This window comes from Poromitra crassiceps (genome assembly GCF_964638095.1).
Source record: "Poromitra crassiceps genome assembly, chromosome: 3".
In the NCBI taxonomy this organism is placed as follows: domain Eukaryota; kingdom Metazoa; phylum Chordata; class Actinopteri; order Beryciformes; family Melamphaidae; genus Poromitra; species Poromitra crassiceps.
In genome coordinates this window covers 23728092-23743784 of record NC_139625.1, presented here as the reverse complement: position 1 = coordinate 23743784, position 15693 = coordinate 23728092, and the positions used below count along the sequence as shown (strand labels likewise).

The window sequence follows — 15693 nt, the reverse complement described above, 5'->3', positions numbered from 1 at the left end:
AGAGAGAGAGAGAGGAGAGGCTCTGACTGTCTACCAGTGTTGATTTACAGCTTGTGAACTCAGAGATATGTACGCCTTCGAAGCTCGTACATATCGGATACACAGTCATTTACACGGCTCCTTACATAAGCATACAAAACACATTGCTTTGAGAGAGAGAGAGAGGTACACTGTGGAGGTGTGTTTGATCACCGGCACAGTGCATCTCCACTGTACTCCTGTGTCGGTCATACACTTCCCCTCGGTGATGTCACGGCTGTGTGGGAGTGTTGTGGCAGAGGGAGGGAGCCTCGCAGCCTCGTCGGGAGCACGTGGACAGGGGAGCAGCAACATATTGTATGCATGGCTGGGGGCTGGAGGAAGCACTCTGAGCTGAACCGAAAGCTGCCTCAGCCTGCGTGCCGCCTGAGAGTGGGAGCACATCACCCACCGCAGCAGCAGCGGGGAGAGAGGGAGAGAGAAATGAGAGAGTGAGAAAGAAGGAGCGAGGGAGGGGGCCGGAGTGAGCACAAGAAGGAACTGGAAAGGAGGACAGAGAGACAAGAGAGAGAAGAGGAGAGACGTGTGGAGTGCCAAGCCTCTCCCGGCTCCCGTCTCCCGGTGTTGTTGTTGTTGTGGTGGTGGCTTGGGGGGTCAAGATGAGCAGCCCGTGCCTGCTGCGCGCCACCCCTATCAGCCAACCCCGGCTCAGGGAGGTCAAGATCAGCTTGAAGACCACCAGTAGCAGGGAGACCACAGCCATCCGGAGCGGCAAGGAGGCGAGCAGTCGTCCCTATGCGGCCCCCCCGGAGAGAGAGGCCGCGGCGAGGGTCGGCGGGGCGAGCGTCAGCCGAAGCCGGAGCACGCCGCCGGCGCACCGGGCCCAGCGAGCCGAGAGCAGGCGGACGGCCAGGGGCAGCATCAAGCAGGAGCCCACGCACCACCCAGAGAGGAACGGGACCCTGCTGCACGTCCCTGTCCCCCCGGAGACCCCGGGACTCTCCCCCTTGTCCTCTTCCTCCCGAGACGCCCCGAGACGTCCGAGGCGCTCTGCCCCGCACCCTCCACCTCCTCCTCCTCCCCCCGCACCCTCCTCCTCCTCCTCCTCTTCCTCCTCGGCCAAGAGTATGAAGCGGGCGCGCTGGCTGAGCTACAGCACTTCCAACATCTGTTTCAACTCCATCCTGGAAGGACGCTTCAGGCAGCTGCAAGGTACAGGCTTCTGGGGCAAGAAGGTGGTGGTGGTGGAGATTGGAGGAGGTGTGGGTGAGAGAGAGAGAGAGAGAGAGAGAGAGAGAGAGACCATCTTCTCCCAACTCACAGATGAGTAAGGTAACACATTTCCCAACATGCCCCTCCCTCGCCCACCCTCTGTTTGTGTCTGGGCCAAGACAAGATGGGGGCGTGTGTGAGGCTAGTCTGTCAGCCTGTTGTCAGAACTGGAAAAGGCAGCAGAAAGTTAATGCTTCCGTAGCGGCGCTTTCATTAAATGTATCGTTATTTATTTATTTTCAGGAAGCTGTGGCTGATCTGCCCCAATTGTTCACTGACTTTGCGTTGAATATTTCATAGAGCAAACTTCTAAAAAGGTTGTGCTGTTGTCCCCCACACTCACTGTCGTTCGTTGGTCATTAGCGTTACATACTTTTATGCGCTCAATTCTCTTTAGAATAACAACTAACATTTATCATTTGATATTGCCGCCCGTTCTCTATGGCCCGTTCTATGAACCTCCCTTTATAAACCGTATAGCATAGTTGTTTAAGTGGACGATGCATTAGTGTGATGACCCTTTTTGGCTCCAACGACTCACTTCTTCAGGTTTGTTTACGTAGGCGGTGTAAAAAAAAATCAATATCTCTGACGGTTTAATTCTCCCTCCCTGTGATATTGGGATGAACAAGGTTTTCCGTCACTGTGGATTTTTCTTAGCTTGCACTATGCCATCCAACTCCCTGATGACAAGAGTGCATTAGTGAGTGGAAGAAAATGGAGGAGATGGAGGATCAGAGAGAGGGAAGAAGACTTTTTTTTCTGCCTCAGGTAGATTTCAAGTATTGACTGATTGTAAAGAGTGCAGAGGAAACTGATACATGAAGAGGAACAAACTTTCAAGCATTCCTAAAAATCAGAGGGGTTGTTCGCAGCCGAGAGTATCAATCCACCATTTGCATTCCACCAAATTTGATTTGCTTTTCGTCTTAATTGATCCGGGTTGAGTGCTGATGAGGGAGGATCTCTTTAACGAGGGAGACCTGGCCTAGACAGCAGCAGAACACACAGATAGTCTGATAATAATGTAGAGACTGAGGGAAAGAGAGCGATTGAAGAAACACTTAGCCTACTAGTTTCAATCTATATTTGGCATTCACTTACTTTAACCATTCACCCGTTTTCGGATCTCTTCGTTAGAGTCTGACATGCTCATTTGTGTTGATTTGTGCTGCTCTGTTCTGAGAGCGCTTCAGTTGGCTTGGCTTGTTTGTTCCACTTTGCCTCGTCATTTTCTTGTCACACTGTGTTTCCACACACGACACAGTGTTTCTATCCTTCTACTCCTCTTGTTACAAAAATCTGCCATGTGTTTGAGCCGCCAAATTATGCGAATATTCACATTATGTTCTTAACGAGTTTGTCGAGCTTGCCAGTACAGTAGTACAAAGAAAATAATCTTTTTGCAACTTTCCCTAAGCCATCATAATTCAAAATGCAGGTCTGTTTGCTCCAACATCAACAGACCTTTACAGCCTCATCATGAATCTGGTGTTCAGTGGTTCAGACAGTTCTTGTATCAACAACTCAGCCAATCAGTTTTGGAGTGAAAACATGTCTTCAATCACCTTCCAAACAAAGCCAAGTGTCACAGCGCAGTTTAGCTTGATGTACCTTTTGGTTTATTACCATAACTACATATTTTGGCTATCTCATATTTGTTTAGGGTAAACATTAATATGTAGCTCCTTTAACATCCAAGCTAAACCAGCCAGGAGCGTTTGGAATGAACTAGGAATTCCTAGGCTCACCCGCTGTGCGGCCTCGCCCGCCCTGCAGCTTGCATATGCAGCTTGGCTGCGGCGCGGCCTCGTCCGCCCTGCAGCTCAACCGCTGTGCGGGCTCACTTGCTCCCTCGCCCGCTGTGCAGGCCCAGTTGCTCTTATGACATCACTGATGACCACTGCGCATCGCATACGCGCCTGCTCTATGACATCACTGATGACATCATCACTGATGACATCACAAAAATTTAAACAGAGACGGACATTGCCCAGATGCTCCCTTTATATAATAAAAAGGAGGAGGAGGATGAATGAGTTAATGTTAGCATTTAGATGGCACGGCATAGGTTATACACATATACAGGGTGAAGCCTCACCTGCTTCCACGCTGCACCTCAGTACTACTGTAAGTTTCATCACGATGCAATATTATATTGATTCTTTGGACAACGATATGATATTTGCTGATATCACAAAGTCTGCCACGATGCGATTTTGATTCGATTCAGGGGCCTGCGATTGATTTGAGACTGTATGCTGATTTAAACACAATCAGTTACATTTCAACTCACATTAAGCAACTCAAATATTATTTCACAATTTAATTTCTGAGCTCTTCCAGACATTTAAATGAAAAACAATATATCTGTTGTTCAAAGTGCCAAATTTCTCATGTTTAAGTGCAAATTATATGATCAGTTAACTTAAAGAGCCCTTGATGACCTTTTCAATTATGAACATAAGCCATGCACATCTATGCTTCATCACCTTGGATTTACAAGGCCTATGACGATATGGTGATAGATATCGATGTTTTCACTTTCGATCCATACACGATACGATATGTATCCTCCCACCCCTACTCGGTACGCCCATCGCTCCCGTGGGGGTGCGCCTCGGTCCCCCGTGTGGGCAACACGACCCCCCCCCCCCCCCCCCCCCCCGTCGCCTTCAGCTCCTCGGCCAGCACGCTCTGTGGCTGTGGCCCCGCCTCCAGCTCCTCAGCCAGCACGCTCTGTGGCTGTGGCCCCGCCCCCGCCACCTCCAGCTCCTCGGCCAGCACGCTCTGTGGCTGTGCTGAAGCTCCTCTCCAGCGTGCAGAAGCCTCATGGATACGAGACCAGATGATACACGCTACAAACAAACTTTTTGGTTGTCTTACAGCTCCCGGTCAAAAGCAATCTCTTTCCTTGGTTTAAGCAATGAAGTTCCTGCCGATCGCAAATGACTTCCTGTATTTATCAACTTTTTCCCCAAGACTAGTAGTATCCAACTTTATTCCAAAAACATGCTGCCTTCTCCCGCAGCCATATTATGCTTCTTGCTTGTCTCACTAGGGCCCTCGAGCACCTGAACAGTGTTCCCTTGATTGGTGGATCGGCCCGCCCACCTAGCCAGTAGCCAATAACATTTACCCACATTGCATTCAAACATGGCAGGTAACTGACAGCTAAACTAAGCAATGACTGCTCATGACTAAACAATGACAGTTCCTGATTAACGTGATAGGAGCACGTTAACGTGCATAACAGCTTAATATTGACAGTTAATCTAACCACTGAGAGCTCTTAAATGAAGTCAACAGATTGGACGTCACACAAGTGAGAGGTGAAGTGTGTCACCAGGGAGAGCCGTGCTGAAATGATGGAGCAGGTGTTTGTGTTGTGTTTAACAAGGTGCCATGCCCCTAGGGCAGGTAGCAGTGGCATGACTCAGGCATGCAGGGGTGTGTGTTCTGTTCCGGCACATCCATCCAGTAAGAGCTGACTGTGGGAAAAGACGGATCAGGCTGTATACAGGGAAAAGCCATCAGCATGAATAAGTCATGGGGCTTTGGCTAAAGTCAGAAGAGTGGATGAGAGTTGACTAAGTAAAAGCATGTGAAACAGAGGCATGTTTAGTCAGGCTTGTGCTGATACACCACTGGCTGAGAGGGAAGCAGGGAAGTCGGAAAGAGCAGCACTGATGAGGTGCTGGTGCTCAAGTGCAGACCACTGTGGAAAAACTGTGACTGGAACTACAAATGTTGGTTGTACAACTGTAGTGCTGATACAAAAATACAACAGTGGTAGCATAATAGGTACATCAGCACAGCCAAACAGAAATTATACAGTATTTTAATTACTTTACTGCGTATTATCCACTTTCCTAATTGAGTTATACCGAATTTGCACATCTTTCAAATCCAGCTCCTCCCTTTTCATAAGGGAGGAGTATATTATACATTTCTGTGTCATGTCTGAATGGATTTCATCAATAAAATCAATAAAGGATTTGTTGCTTTCACATGGATTTGCCTGAAGAGCTTTGCATGTTTTTAACATTGCTCATAAAGCAGGTCTGCAGTCCAGCTTACATGATACCCCTTACAAGAATTTAGGCCCTAATTTTTATTTCTTCTGATTTTTCCCCATTTTCACTTTGCCAATTTTATCCCCCATGCTGCCTTATTGGCTGCCCCGGTCACTGCTCTACCCTCTGCTGATCTAGGGAGAGCCGTAGAATAGCACCATGCTTCCTCCGACACATGCGCAGTAGCCAGCCGCTTCTTTTCACGTGACAGGGGAAGCTTCACCTGTAGGACATAGCACGTGGGAGGATCACGCTATTCCCACCACCTTCCACCCCGACCAGGTGCCCTGACCGACCAGAGGAGGCGCTAGTGCAGCGACCAGGACACATACCCCCAATCCGGCTTCCCACCGTCAGGCACAGCAATCGTGCCTCTATGGACGCCCGACCAAGCCGGAGGTAACACGTGGATACGAACCTGCAACCCTCATGTTGGTAGGCAGGGAATCTACCACTGCTCTACCCGGACGCCCAGGCCCTAAATTCTTGCAAGGGGTTTTGTATCATGTAAGCTAAACAGAACAGGGTTTTAATGGGAAGGCTTTGTTCATCAGTGAGTATACAGAGGGCTGTTTGTCAGAGTGAGTGTGTTGAACTACTCATCTGGAGACAGCTCAGACAGCAGGACACATGCAGCAGTAGCGTTCCATGCTTGCTAAATGGTGGAGATCTGAGCTCTGTATCTCCTCTCAGGGTGTAGTGATGCGGGACCATATGGGGGAACCGTTTGGGGATGTAGTGGTCCTGTGTTTCTGCCGCTGTCCTAGTCACTTCAGCTCTACAATCCTCTGGAGGTGCCACCAGCACCACAAATAGCCCAGAAAGCATGATTTGTCACGAGCTATCTCCTTCTCATGGTATAAATGCACTGTAATACCAACTGTCATGTTTCTCCCCCTCCATCGAGGCTTTCTGTTTTCTGCGCCGCTGACAGGAATGTGTTCCTGATGGGCTTAATCAAGGCTGACAGCCATAATGGAGTTCTGAGTCCAACACAGCAGACGGCTATTTGCATGTTTTAATCGTCATTACTTTTTCATAGCAGTATGTATCTCAGGTGGATGTGTTAGGGTGGCATCATGTGCTGTTGTTCTGCTGTGGGGAGCAGAATGTAGCAGTATGTATCTCAGGTGGATGTGTTAGGGTGGCACCATGTGTTGTTCTGCTGTGAGGAGCAGAATGTAGCAGTATGTATCTCAGGTGGATGTGTTAGGGTGGCACCATGTGTTGTTCTGCTGTGGGGAGCAGAATGTAGCAGTATGTATCTCAGGTGGATGTGTTGGTGGCACCATGTGTTGTTCTGCTGTGGGGAGCAGAATGTAGCAGTATGTATCTCAGGTGGATGTGTTAGGGTGGCACCATGTGTTGTTCTGCTGTGGGGAGCAGAATGTAGCAGTATGTATCTCAGGTGGATGTGTTAGGGTGGCACCATGTGTTCTGCTGTGGGGAGCAGAATGTAGCAGTATGTATCTCAGGTGGATGTGTTAGGGTGGCACCATGTGTTGTTCTGCTGTGGGGAGCAGAATGTAACAGTATGTATCTCAGGTGGATGTGTTAGGGTGGCATCATGTGTTGTTGTTCTGCTGTGGGGAGCAGAATGTAGCAGTATGTATCTCAGGTGGATGTGTTAGGGTGGCACCATGTGTTGTTCTGCTGTGGGGAGCAGAATGTAGCAGTATGTATCTCAGGTGGATGTGTTAGGGTGGCACCATGTGTTGTTCTGCTGTGAGGAGCAGAATGTAGCAGTATGTATCTCAGGTGGATGTGTTAGGGTGTCACCATGTGTTGTTCTGCTGTGGGGAGCAGAATGTAGCAGTATGTATCTCAGGTGGATGTGTTAGGGTGGCATCATGTGTTGTTCTGCTGTGAGGAGCAGAATGTAGCAGTATGTATCTCAGGTGGATGTGTTAGGGTGGCATCATGTGTTGTTCTGCTGTGAGGAGCAGAATGTAGCAGTATGTATATCAGGTGGATGTGTTAGGGTGGCACCATGTGTTGTTCTGCTGTGGGGAGCAGAATGTAGCAGTATGTATCTCAGGTGGATGTGTTAGGGTGGCACCATGTGCTGTTCTGCTGTGGGGAGCAGACTGTAGTAGTATGTATCTCAGGTGGATGTGTTAGGGTGGCATCATGTGTTGTTCTGCTGTGGGGAGCAGAATGTAGCAGTATGTATCTCAGGTGGATGTGTTAGGGTGGCACCATGTGTTGTTGTTCTGCTGTGGGGAGCAGAATGTAGCAGTATGTATCTCAGGTGGATGTGTTAGGGTGGCACCATGTGTTGTTGTTCTGCTGTGGGGAGCAGAATGTAGCAGTATGTATCTCAGGTAGATGTGTTAGGGTGGCATCATGTGTTGTTCTGCTGTGGGGAGCAGAATGTAGCAGTATGTATCTCAGGTGGATTTGTTAGAGTGGCATCATGTGTTGTTCTGCTGTGGGGAGCAGAATGTAGCAGTATGTATCTCAGGTGGATGTGTTAGGGTGGCACCATGTGTTGTTCTGCTGTGGGGAGCAGAATGTAGCAGTATGTATCTCAGGTGGATGTGTTAGGGTGGCATCATGTGTTGTTCTGCTGTGGGGAGCAGAATGTAGCAGTATGTATCTCAGGTGGATGTGTTAGGGTGGCATCATGTGTTGTTCTGCTGTGAGGAGCAGAATGTAGCAGTATGTATCTCAGGTGGATGTGTTAGGGTGGCACCATGTGTTGTTGTTCTGCTGTGGGGAGCAGAATGTAGCAGTATGTATCTCAGGTGGATGTGTTAGGGTGGCATCATGTGTTGTTCTGCTGTGGGGAGCAGAATGTAGCAGTATGTATCTCAGGTGGATGTGTTAGGGTGGCATCATGTGTTGTTCTGCTGTGAGGAGCAGAATGTAGCAGTATGTATCTCAGGTGGATGTGTTAGGGTGGCATCATGTGTTGTTGTTCTGCTGTGGGGAGCAGAATGTAGCAGTATGTATCTCAGGTGGATGTGTTAGGGTGGCACCATGTGCTGTTCTGCTGTGGGGAACAGAATGTAGCAGTATGTATCTCAGGTGGATGTGTTAGGGTGGCATCATGTGCTGTTCTGCTGTGGGGAACAGAATGTAGCAGTATGTATCTCAGGTGGATGTGTTAGGGTGGCATCATGTGCTGTTCTGCTGTGGGGAACAGAATGTAGCAGTATGTATCTCAGGTGGATGTGTTAGGGTGGCATCATGTGTTGTTCTGCTGTGGGGAACAGAATGTAGCAGTATGTATCTCAGGTGGATGTGTTAGGGTGGCATCATGTGTTGTTCTGCTGTGGGGAACAGAATGTAGCAGTATGTATCTCAGGTGGATGTGTTAGGGTGGCATCATGTGTTGTTGTTCTGCTGTGGGGAGCAGAATGTAGCAGTATGTATCTCAGGTGGATGTGTTAGGGTGGCACCATGTGCTGTTGTTCTGCTGTGGAGAGCAGAATTAACCTATACTTTATTTAAGGAACTCTGCAGTGCAATGGTTAACACAACATGACCGTCGATTCTTTCTTACATTGTGGTCGTTGTGGATGCTGAGACTGGGAGTTGGAGTGGAGTGTTGGGTACTTACTACTTACTGGGTCATTTTCAACAGTTCTAGAGAGAACTAATGTGTTTCCTGCTCTATTTTCTTGGCTGGGTCTCCATAGACTAAACCTGAAAGGCTGCATCTCAATCACATCCTCTAGGCCTAGTGAGGCCTACTACTTTCTCCCTGATCCCTCTTGGGCTCTTTCATCTGTCCTCCTTTTCTTTCCCCCACTCATTTCAGATTTACCTTTGGACCAATCACGCTCTTGCTCTCTCTCTCTCTCTCTCTCTCTCTCTCTCTCTCTCTCTCTCTCTCTCTCTCTCTCTCAATTCAATTCAATTCAATTCAAAGAGGCTTTATTGGCATGACCTGCATAGTGAATTACAGTATTGCCAATGCACATTGTACATGGTAGTACAGACAGGGAAAAATACAGTTTGTAACATACCAAACAGAAAACATGTTACTGTAACAGGTAGTTCGAACAACAACAACCATGTCAACAATATTTTGGAATGAAATATATACAGCTATATACATTGATTGTGCTGGAAATAGTCTCTCTCTCTCTCTCTCTCTCTCTCTCTCTCTCTCTCTCTCTCTCTTTCCCTCCCTCTCCTTTAATTTGCTCTCTTGGGCTGATGTCTCCAATATTTTAAACTCTCTCTCTCTCTCTCTCTCTCTCTCTCTCTCTCACCCTACCGCGGCGCTGGGCCAGTCGTCCTGCCGGGGTCATAAGATGGTAAAGTCAGGACACTCAGACAGTCAGTCAGTCACTCATGGACGTTTAGTGAGTTTGGCGGGAAAATAGCTGTAGCTCGGGATAGGAAGATGGTAGAGAGCAAGGTTTGAGGGGTGGGTAGAAATAGTGGCTAGGGGGATATGGGGGGTGTTTGCGGGGGAGGGAAAAGGGGCCAAAGGGATAGGAAGGTGCTAGAGAGTCAGGATTTGAGGGGTGGGTTGGATTAGTGGCTAGGGGGATATGGGTGGTGGTGTTTGTTTGTTTGTTTTTGTTTTTTTTGGGGGGGGGGGCACTGTAGTCTAAAAGGTTTGCACTTGTTCTCTTTCTCCCTGTCTTTCTTCCCCTCTCAGTGTTACTTCTCCTCCCTCTCCTCCTGTTCCTTCCTTGTCTGTTCTGTGCAGCCGGGGCTCTGAATCATTTATTACACAAGTCATTAAGATGCAGTCCTTTGCACTTTCCCTCATTGGGATCAGGAATAAACAGGGAACACACAGGGCGAGGATGTCTCATCACCAACTGTTAACCTGTTAAACATTGAAGGGCTGTGTGTGTGTGTGTGTGTGTGTGTGTGTGTGTGTGTGTGTGTGTGTGTGTGTGTGTGTGTGTGTGCGCGCGCGCGCGCGCGCGGGGGGTACAACCAAGGTTACTATAGTCAACATATAGTGTGGTCCCACAGGGAAACTTCCCTTCTTCCTTGTCCCAGATTCTTCTTACATATCTCACTACAGGTGTACTCAAAAATGTTTAAAAAACAAAGAACATACGCCCACCCTTGTAGCATAATTGCTAGCATGAAATTAAAGCTCATAATGAATTATTATTTTATGAGTTATGTACAGTAATACCGTTTTTGTGCATAAAATTGTCTGTATTTTGGAAATAATGGCTAATCAATAAGCTAGCAAGAACTTCCTCCAATGGATATTTAAGCATGGAACATACTCCGCCAGCCTCGTCTTTCAGCTTTGCCGACGGCAGTTAGACCTATACTCGGCTCAGCTTGACGAGGGGTCGCAGGGGAGTCCCCAGCAAAATGAGTAAATTGTATGATTTCACTAGGATTTCAATGACTAGAAGTTAGCCCAAGGAAAGAATGTAGTGCATATACTAGGGCTGGGTCGGTTTGAAAATTTTAAAACCGGTTCGATATTGCCGTCTAAACCGGATCGAACCGGTATACCGATTTTTTTTGTAATTTTTTTTTTTTAAGCAGGGCTCCCGAGTGTGGCCCATACCTGTCTGTAGTGCAACTTCAGTCCACCTGATAGCGATAATACACCTCTAAGCTGGTACTGTCAACCAGCAATGATACTGAATAAAAAGAAGCAGGACACCTGTGTAACAAACACACCCTGTATTTATTTCTCATAACTATTCAGCTTAACTTTTCTTCAAACATCAACATAATAAACAAAATAAGACTTTTGCATACTAGTGCAACTTGAGAAGAGGCTAATACGAACAATAGTGCAATCAGAATGGACTGGCAAAAAAAAAAAAAAAAAAAAATGGTTTTTCGGTTCGCACGTGATCAAACCGGTTTGGGCTCGTACACCGAACCGAACCGGTAAAACCGGAAATCGACCCATGCCTAGCATATACTTGGGAATAGCTTTCACTCTCTCCTGTTATCTCCCCAAGTGGGCAATGTTTGTTTCAATTTTTGTACCACACTGATGATGTCACAATGTCTAATGTCTATGACATCATCAGTGATGTCATCAGTGACATCATTATTGAAAAAAAAATCATCTTATGACATCACTGATGATGTCATAGGCATTGTGACATCATCAGTGATGTCATAGGCATTGTGACATCAGTGAGAGTGGAGGCCGCACCGCGGCTCAGCTGCGTGCGGCGAGCCCGCACAGTGGGTGAGCCTAGGGTTTCGGCCCCGGAGCCGCGGCGTAGCCCTCGGCGCATTCGGCGGGGGCTTTGATGTTGTAGCATGTTTTCTGCATTAGTCTTTGGAGCACTAACTTTGTTATGGTGGAACTTAATGCTAAATACAGGCTGCCTTTAAGACTAAATCTGTTATGATATTCACAGACAGTTACAGTATAAGAATCTATTAAATAGGGGGGGGGGGGCGTGTGTGTGTGTGTGTGTGTGTGTGTGTGTGTGTGTGTGTGTGTGTGTGTGTGTGTGTGTGTGTGCGTGTGTGTGCGTGTAGGTGGCAGATCCGCCGGTGTGTTAACTTGCGATATGATTTAAAGAGTGTGTGTGATCCCAGCAAGATGTGTCACCATGTGGGAAGTGCTGCTCACCCTTATAACACCTTTCAAGGTCTCTGCTGCAAATCACTCTCTGCATCTCTCTGCCCTGCTGTTCACTCTCTGCATCTCTCTGCCCTGCTGTTCACTCTCTGCATCTCTTTACCCTGCTGTTCACTCTCTGCATCCCTCTGCCCTGCTGTTCACTCTCTGCATCTCTCTGTCCTGCTGTTCACTCTCTGCATCCCTCTGCCCTGCTGTTCACTCTCTGCATCTCTCTGTCCTGCTGTTCACTCTCTACATCTCTCTGCCCTGCTGTTCACTCTCTGCATCTCTCTGCCCTGCTGTTCACTCTCTGCATCCCTCTGCCCTGCTGTTCACTCTCTGCCCTGCTGTTCACTCTCTGCATCTCTCTGTCCTGCTGTTCACTCTCTACATCTCTCTGCCCTGCTGTTCACTCTCTGCCCTGCTGTTCACTCTCTGCATCTCTCTGCCCTGCTGTTCACTCTCTGCCCTGCTGTTCACTCTCTGCATCTCTCTGTCCTGCTGTTCACTCTCTGCATCTCTCTGCCCTGCTGTTCACTCTCTGCATCTCTCTGCCCTGCTGTTCACTCTCTGCATCTCTTTACCCTGCTGTTCACTCTCTGCATCCCTCTGCCCTGCTGTTCACTCTCTGCATCTCTCTGTCCTGCTGTTCACTCTCTGCATCCCTCTGCCCTGCTGTTCACTCTCTGCATCTCTCTGTCCTGCTGTTCACTCTCTGCATCCCTCTGCCCTGCTGTTCACTCTCTGCATCTCTCTGTCCTGCTGTTCACTCTCTACATCTCTCTGCCCTGCTGTTCACTCTCTGCCCTGCTGTTCACTCTCTGCATCTCTCTGCCCTGCTGTTCACTCTCTACATCTCTCTACCCTACTGTTCACTCTCTGCATCCCTCTGCCCTGCTGTTCACTCTCTGCATCTCTCTGCCCTGCTGTTCACTCTCTGCATCCCTCTGCCCTGCTGTTCACTCTCTGTATCTCTCTGCCCTGCTGTTCACTCTCTGCATCTCTCTGCCCTGCTGTTCACTCTCTACATCTCTCTGCCCTGCTGTTCACTCTCTGCATCTCTCTGCCCTGCTGTTCACTCTCTGCATCTCTCTACCCTGCTGTTCACTCTCTGCATCCCTCTGCCCTGCTGTTCACTCTCTGCATATCTCTGTCCTGCTGTTCACTCTCTGCATCTCTCTGCCCTGCTGTTCACTCTCTGCATCCCTCTGCCCTGCTGTTCACTCTCTACATCTCTCTGCCCTGCTGTTCACTCTCTGCATCTCTCTGCCCTGCTGTTCACTCTCTGCATCCCTCTGCCCTGCTGTTCACTCTCTGCATCTCTCTACCCTGCTGTTCACTCTCTGCATCCCTCTGCCCTGCTGTTCACTCTCTGCATCTCTCTGTCCTGCTGTTCACTCTCTGCATCTCTCTGCCCTGCTGTTCACTCTCTGCATCCCTCTGCCCTGCTGTTCACTCTCTACATCTCTCTGCCCTGCTGTTCACTCTCTGCATCTCTCTGCCCTGCTGTTCACTCTCTGCATCTCTCTACCCTGCTGTTCACTCTCTGCATCCCTCTGCCCTGCTGTTCACTCTCTGCATCTCTCTGTCCTGCTGTTCACTCTCTGCATCTCTCTGCCCTGCTGTTCACTCTCTGCATCTCTGCCCTGCTGTTCACTCTCTGCATCTCTCTGCCCTGCTGTTCACTCTCTGCATCTCTCTCTGCCCTGCTGTTCACTCTGCATCTCTCTGCCCTGCTGTTCACTCTCTGCATCTCTCTGCCCTGCTGTTCACTCTCTGCATCTCTCTACCCTGCTGTTCACTCTCTGCATCTCTCTGCCCTGCTGTTCACTCTCTGCATCTCTCTGTCCTGCTGTTCACTCTCTGCATCTCTCTGCCCTACTGTTCACTCTCTGCATCTCTCTGCCCTGCTGTTCACTCTCTGCATCTCTCTGCCCTGCTGTTCACTCTCTGCATCTCTCTGCCCTGCTGTTCACTCTCTGCATCTCTCTGCCCTACTGTTCACTCTCTGCATCTCTCTGCCCTGCTGTTCACTCTCTGCATCTCTCTGCCCTACTGTTCACTCTCTGCATCTCTCTGCCCTGCTGTTCACTCTCTGCATCTCTCTGCCCTGCTGTTCACTCTCTGCATCTCTCTGCCCTGCTGTTCACTCTGCATCTCTCTACCCTGCTGTTCACTCTCTACCCTGCTGTTCACTCTCTGCATCTCTCTGCCCTGCTGTTCACTCTCTACATCTCTCTGTCCTGCTGTTCACTCTCTACATCTCTCTGCCCTGCTGTTCACTCTCTACATCTCTCTGCCCTGCTGTTCACTCTCTGCATCTCTCTGCCCTGCTGTTCACTCTGCATCTCTCTACCCTGCTGTTCACTCTCTACCCTGCTGTTCACTCTCTGCATCTCTCTGCCCTGCTGTTCACTCTCTACATCTCTCTGCCCTGCTGTTCACTCTCTGCATCTCTCTGTCCTGCTGTTCACTCTCTACATCTCTCTGCCCTGCTGTTCACTCTCTGCATCTCTCTGCCCTGCTGTTCACTCTCTGCATCTCTCTGCCCTGCTGTTCACTCTCTGCATCTCTCTGCCCTGCTGTTCACTCTCTACATCTCTCTGCCCTGCTGTTCACTCTCTGCATCTCTCTGCCCTGCTGTTCACTCTCTGCATCTCTCTGCCCTGCTGTTCACTCTCTGCATCTCTCTGCCCTGCTGTTCACTCTCTGCATCTCTCTGCCCTGCTGTTCACTCTCTGCATCTCTCTGCCCTGCTGTTCACTCTCTGCATCTCTGCCTGCTGTTCACTCTCTGCCCTGCTGTTCACTCTCTGCATCTCTCTGCCCTGCTGTTCACTCTCTGCATCTCTCTGTCCTGCTGTTCACTCTCTACATCTCTCTGCCCTGCTGTTCACTCTGCATCTCTCTGTCCTGCTGTTCACTCTCTGCATCTCTCTGCCCTGCTGTTCACTCTGCATCTCTCTGCCCTGCTGTTCACTCTCTGCATCTCTCTGCCCTGCTGTTCACTCTCTGCATCTCTCTGTCCTGCTGTTCACTCTCTGCATCCCTCTGCCCTGCTGTTCACTCTGCATCTCTCTGTCCTGCTGTTCACTCTCTACATCTCTCTGCCCTGCTGTTCACTCTGCATCTCTCTGTCCTGCTGTTCACTCTCTGCATCTCTCTGCCCTGCTGTTCACTCTGCATCTCTCTGTCCTGCTGTTCACTCTGCATCTCTCTGCCCTGCTGTTCACTCTCTGCATCTCTCTGCCCTGCTGTTCACTCTCTGCATCTCTCTGTCCTGCTGTTCACTCTCTGCATCCCTCTGCCCTGCTGTTCACTCTGCATCTCTCTGTCCTGCTGTTCACTCTCTACATCTCTCTGCCCTGCTGTTCACTCTGCATCTCTCTGCCCTGCTGTTCACTCTCTGCATCTCTCTGCCCTGCTGTTCACTCTGCATCTCTCTGCCCTGCTGTTCACTCTGCATCTCTCTGCCCTGCTGATCACTCTGCATCTCTCTGCCCTGCTGTTCACTCTGCATCTCTCTGCCCTGCTGTTCACTCTGCATCTCTCTGCCCTGCTGTTCACTCTGCATCCCTCTGCCCTGCTGTTCACTCTCTGCATCCCTCTGCCCTGCTGTTCACTCTGCATCTCTCTGCCCTGCTGTTCACTCTCTACATCTCTCTGCCCTGCTGTTCACTCTCTGCATCTCTCTGCCCTGCTGTTCACTCTGCATCTCTCTGCCCTGCTGTTCACTCTCTGCATCCCTCTGCCCTGCTGTTCACTCTCTACATCTCTCTGCCCTGCTGTTCACTCTCTGCATCTCTCTGCCCTGCTGTTCACTCTCTGCATCTCTCTG

At 49.3% G+C, this 15693-nt stretch overlaps 1 protein-coding gene across 1 annotated transcript in view; it reads left to right on the top strand.

Annotated features, from left to right (window-relative positions):
• Window positions 1-638: 638 nt before the first annotated feature.
• sptb (spectrin, beta, erythrocytic) overlaps window positions 639-15693 on the top strand; it is a gene marked incomplete at its 5' end in the record, with an annotated part of 64082 nt that continues 49027 nt past the window's right edge. The window contains one exon of the mRNA XM_083632397.1: window positions 639-1191. Coding sequence (XP_083488523.1) covers window positions 639-1191 — 553 coding nt within the window. The remainder of the gene's footprint in view (window positions 1192-15693) is intronic.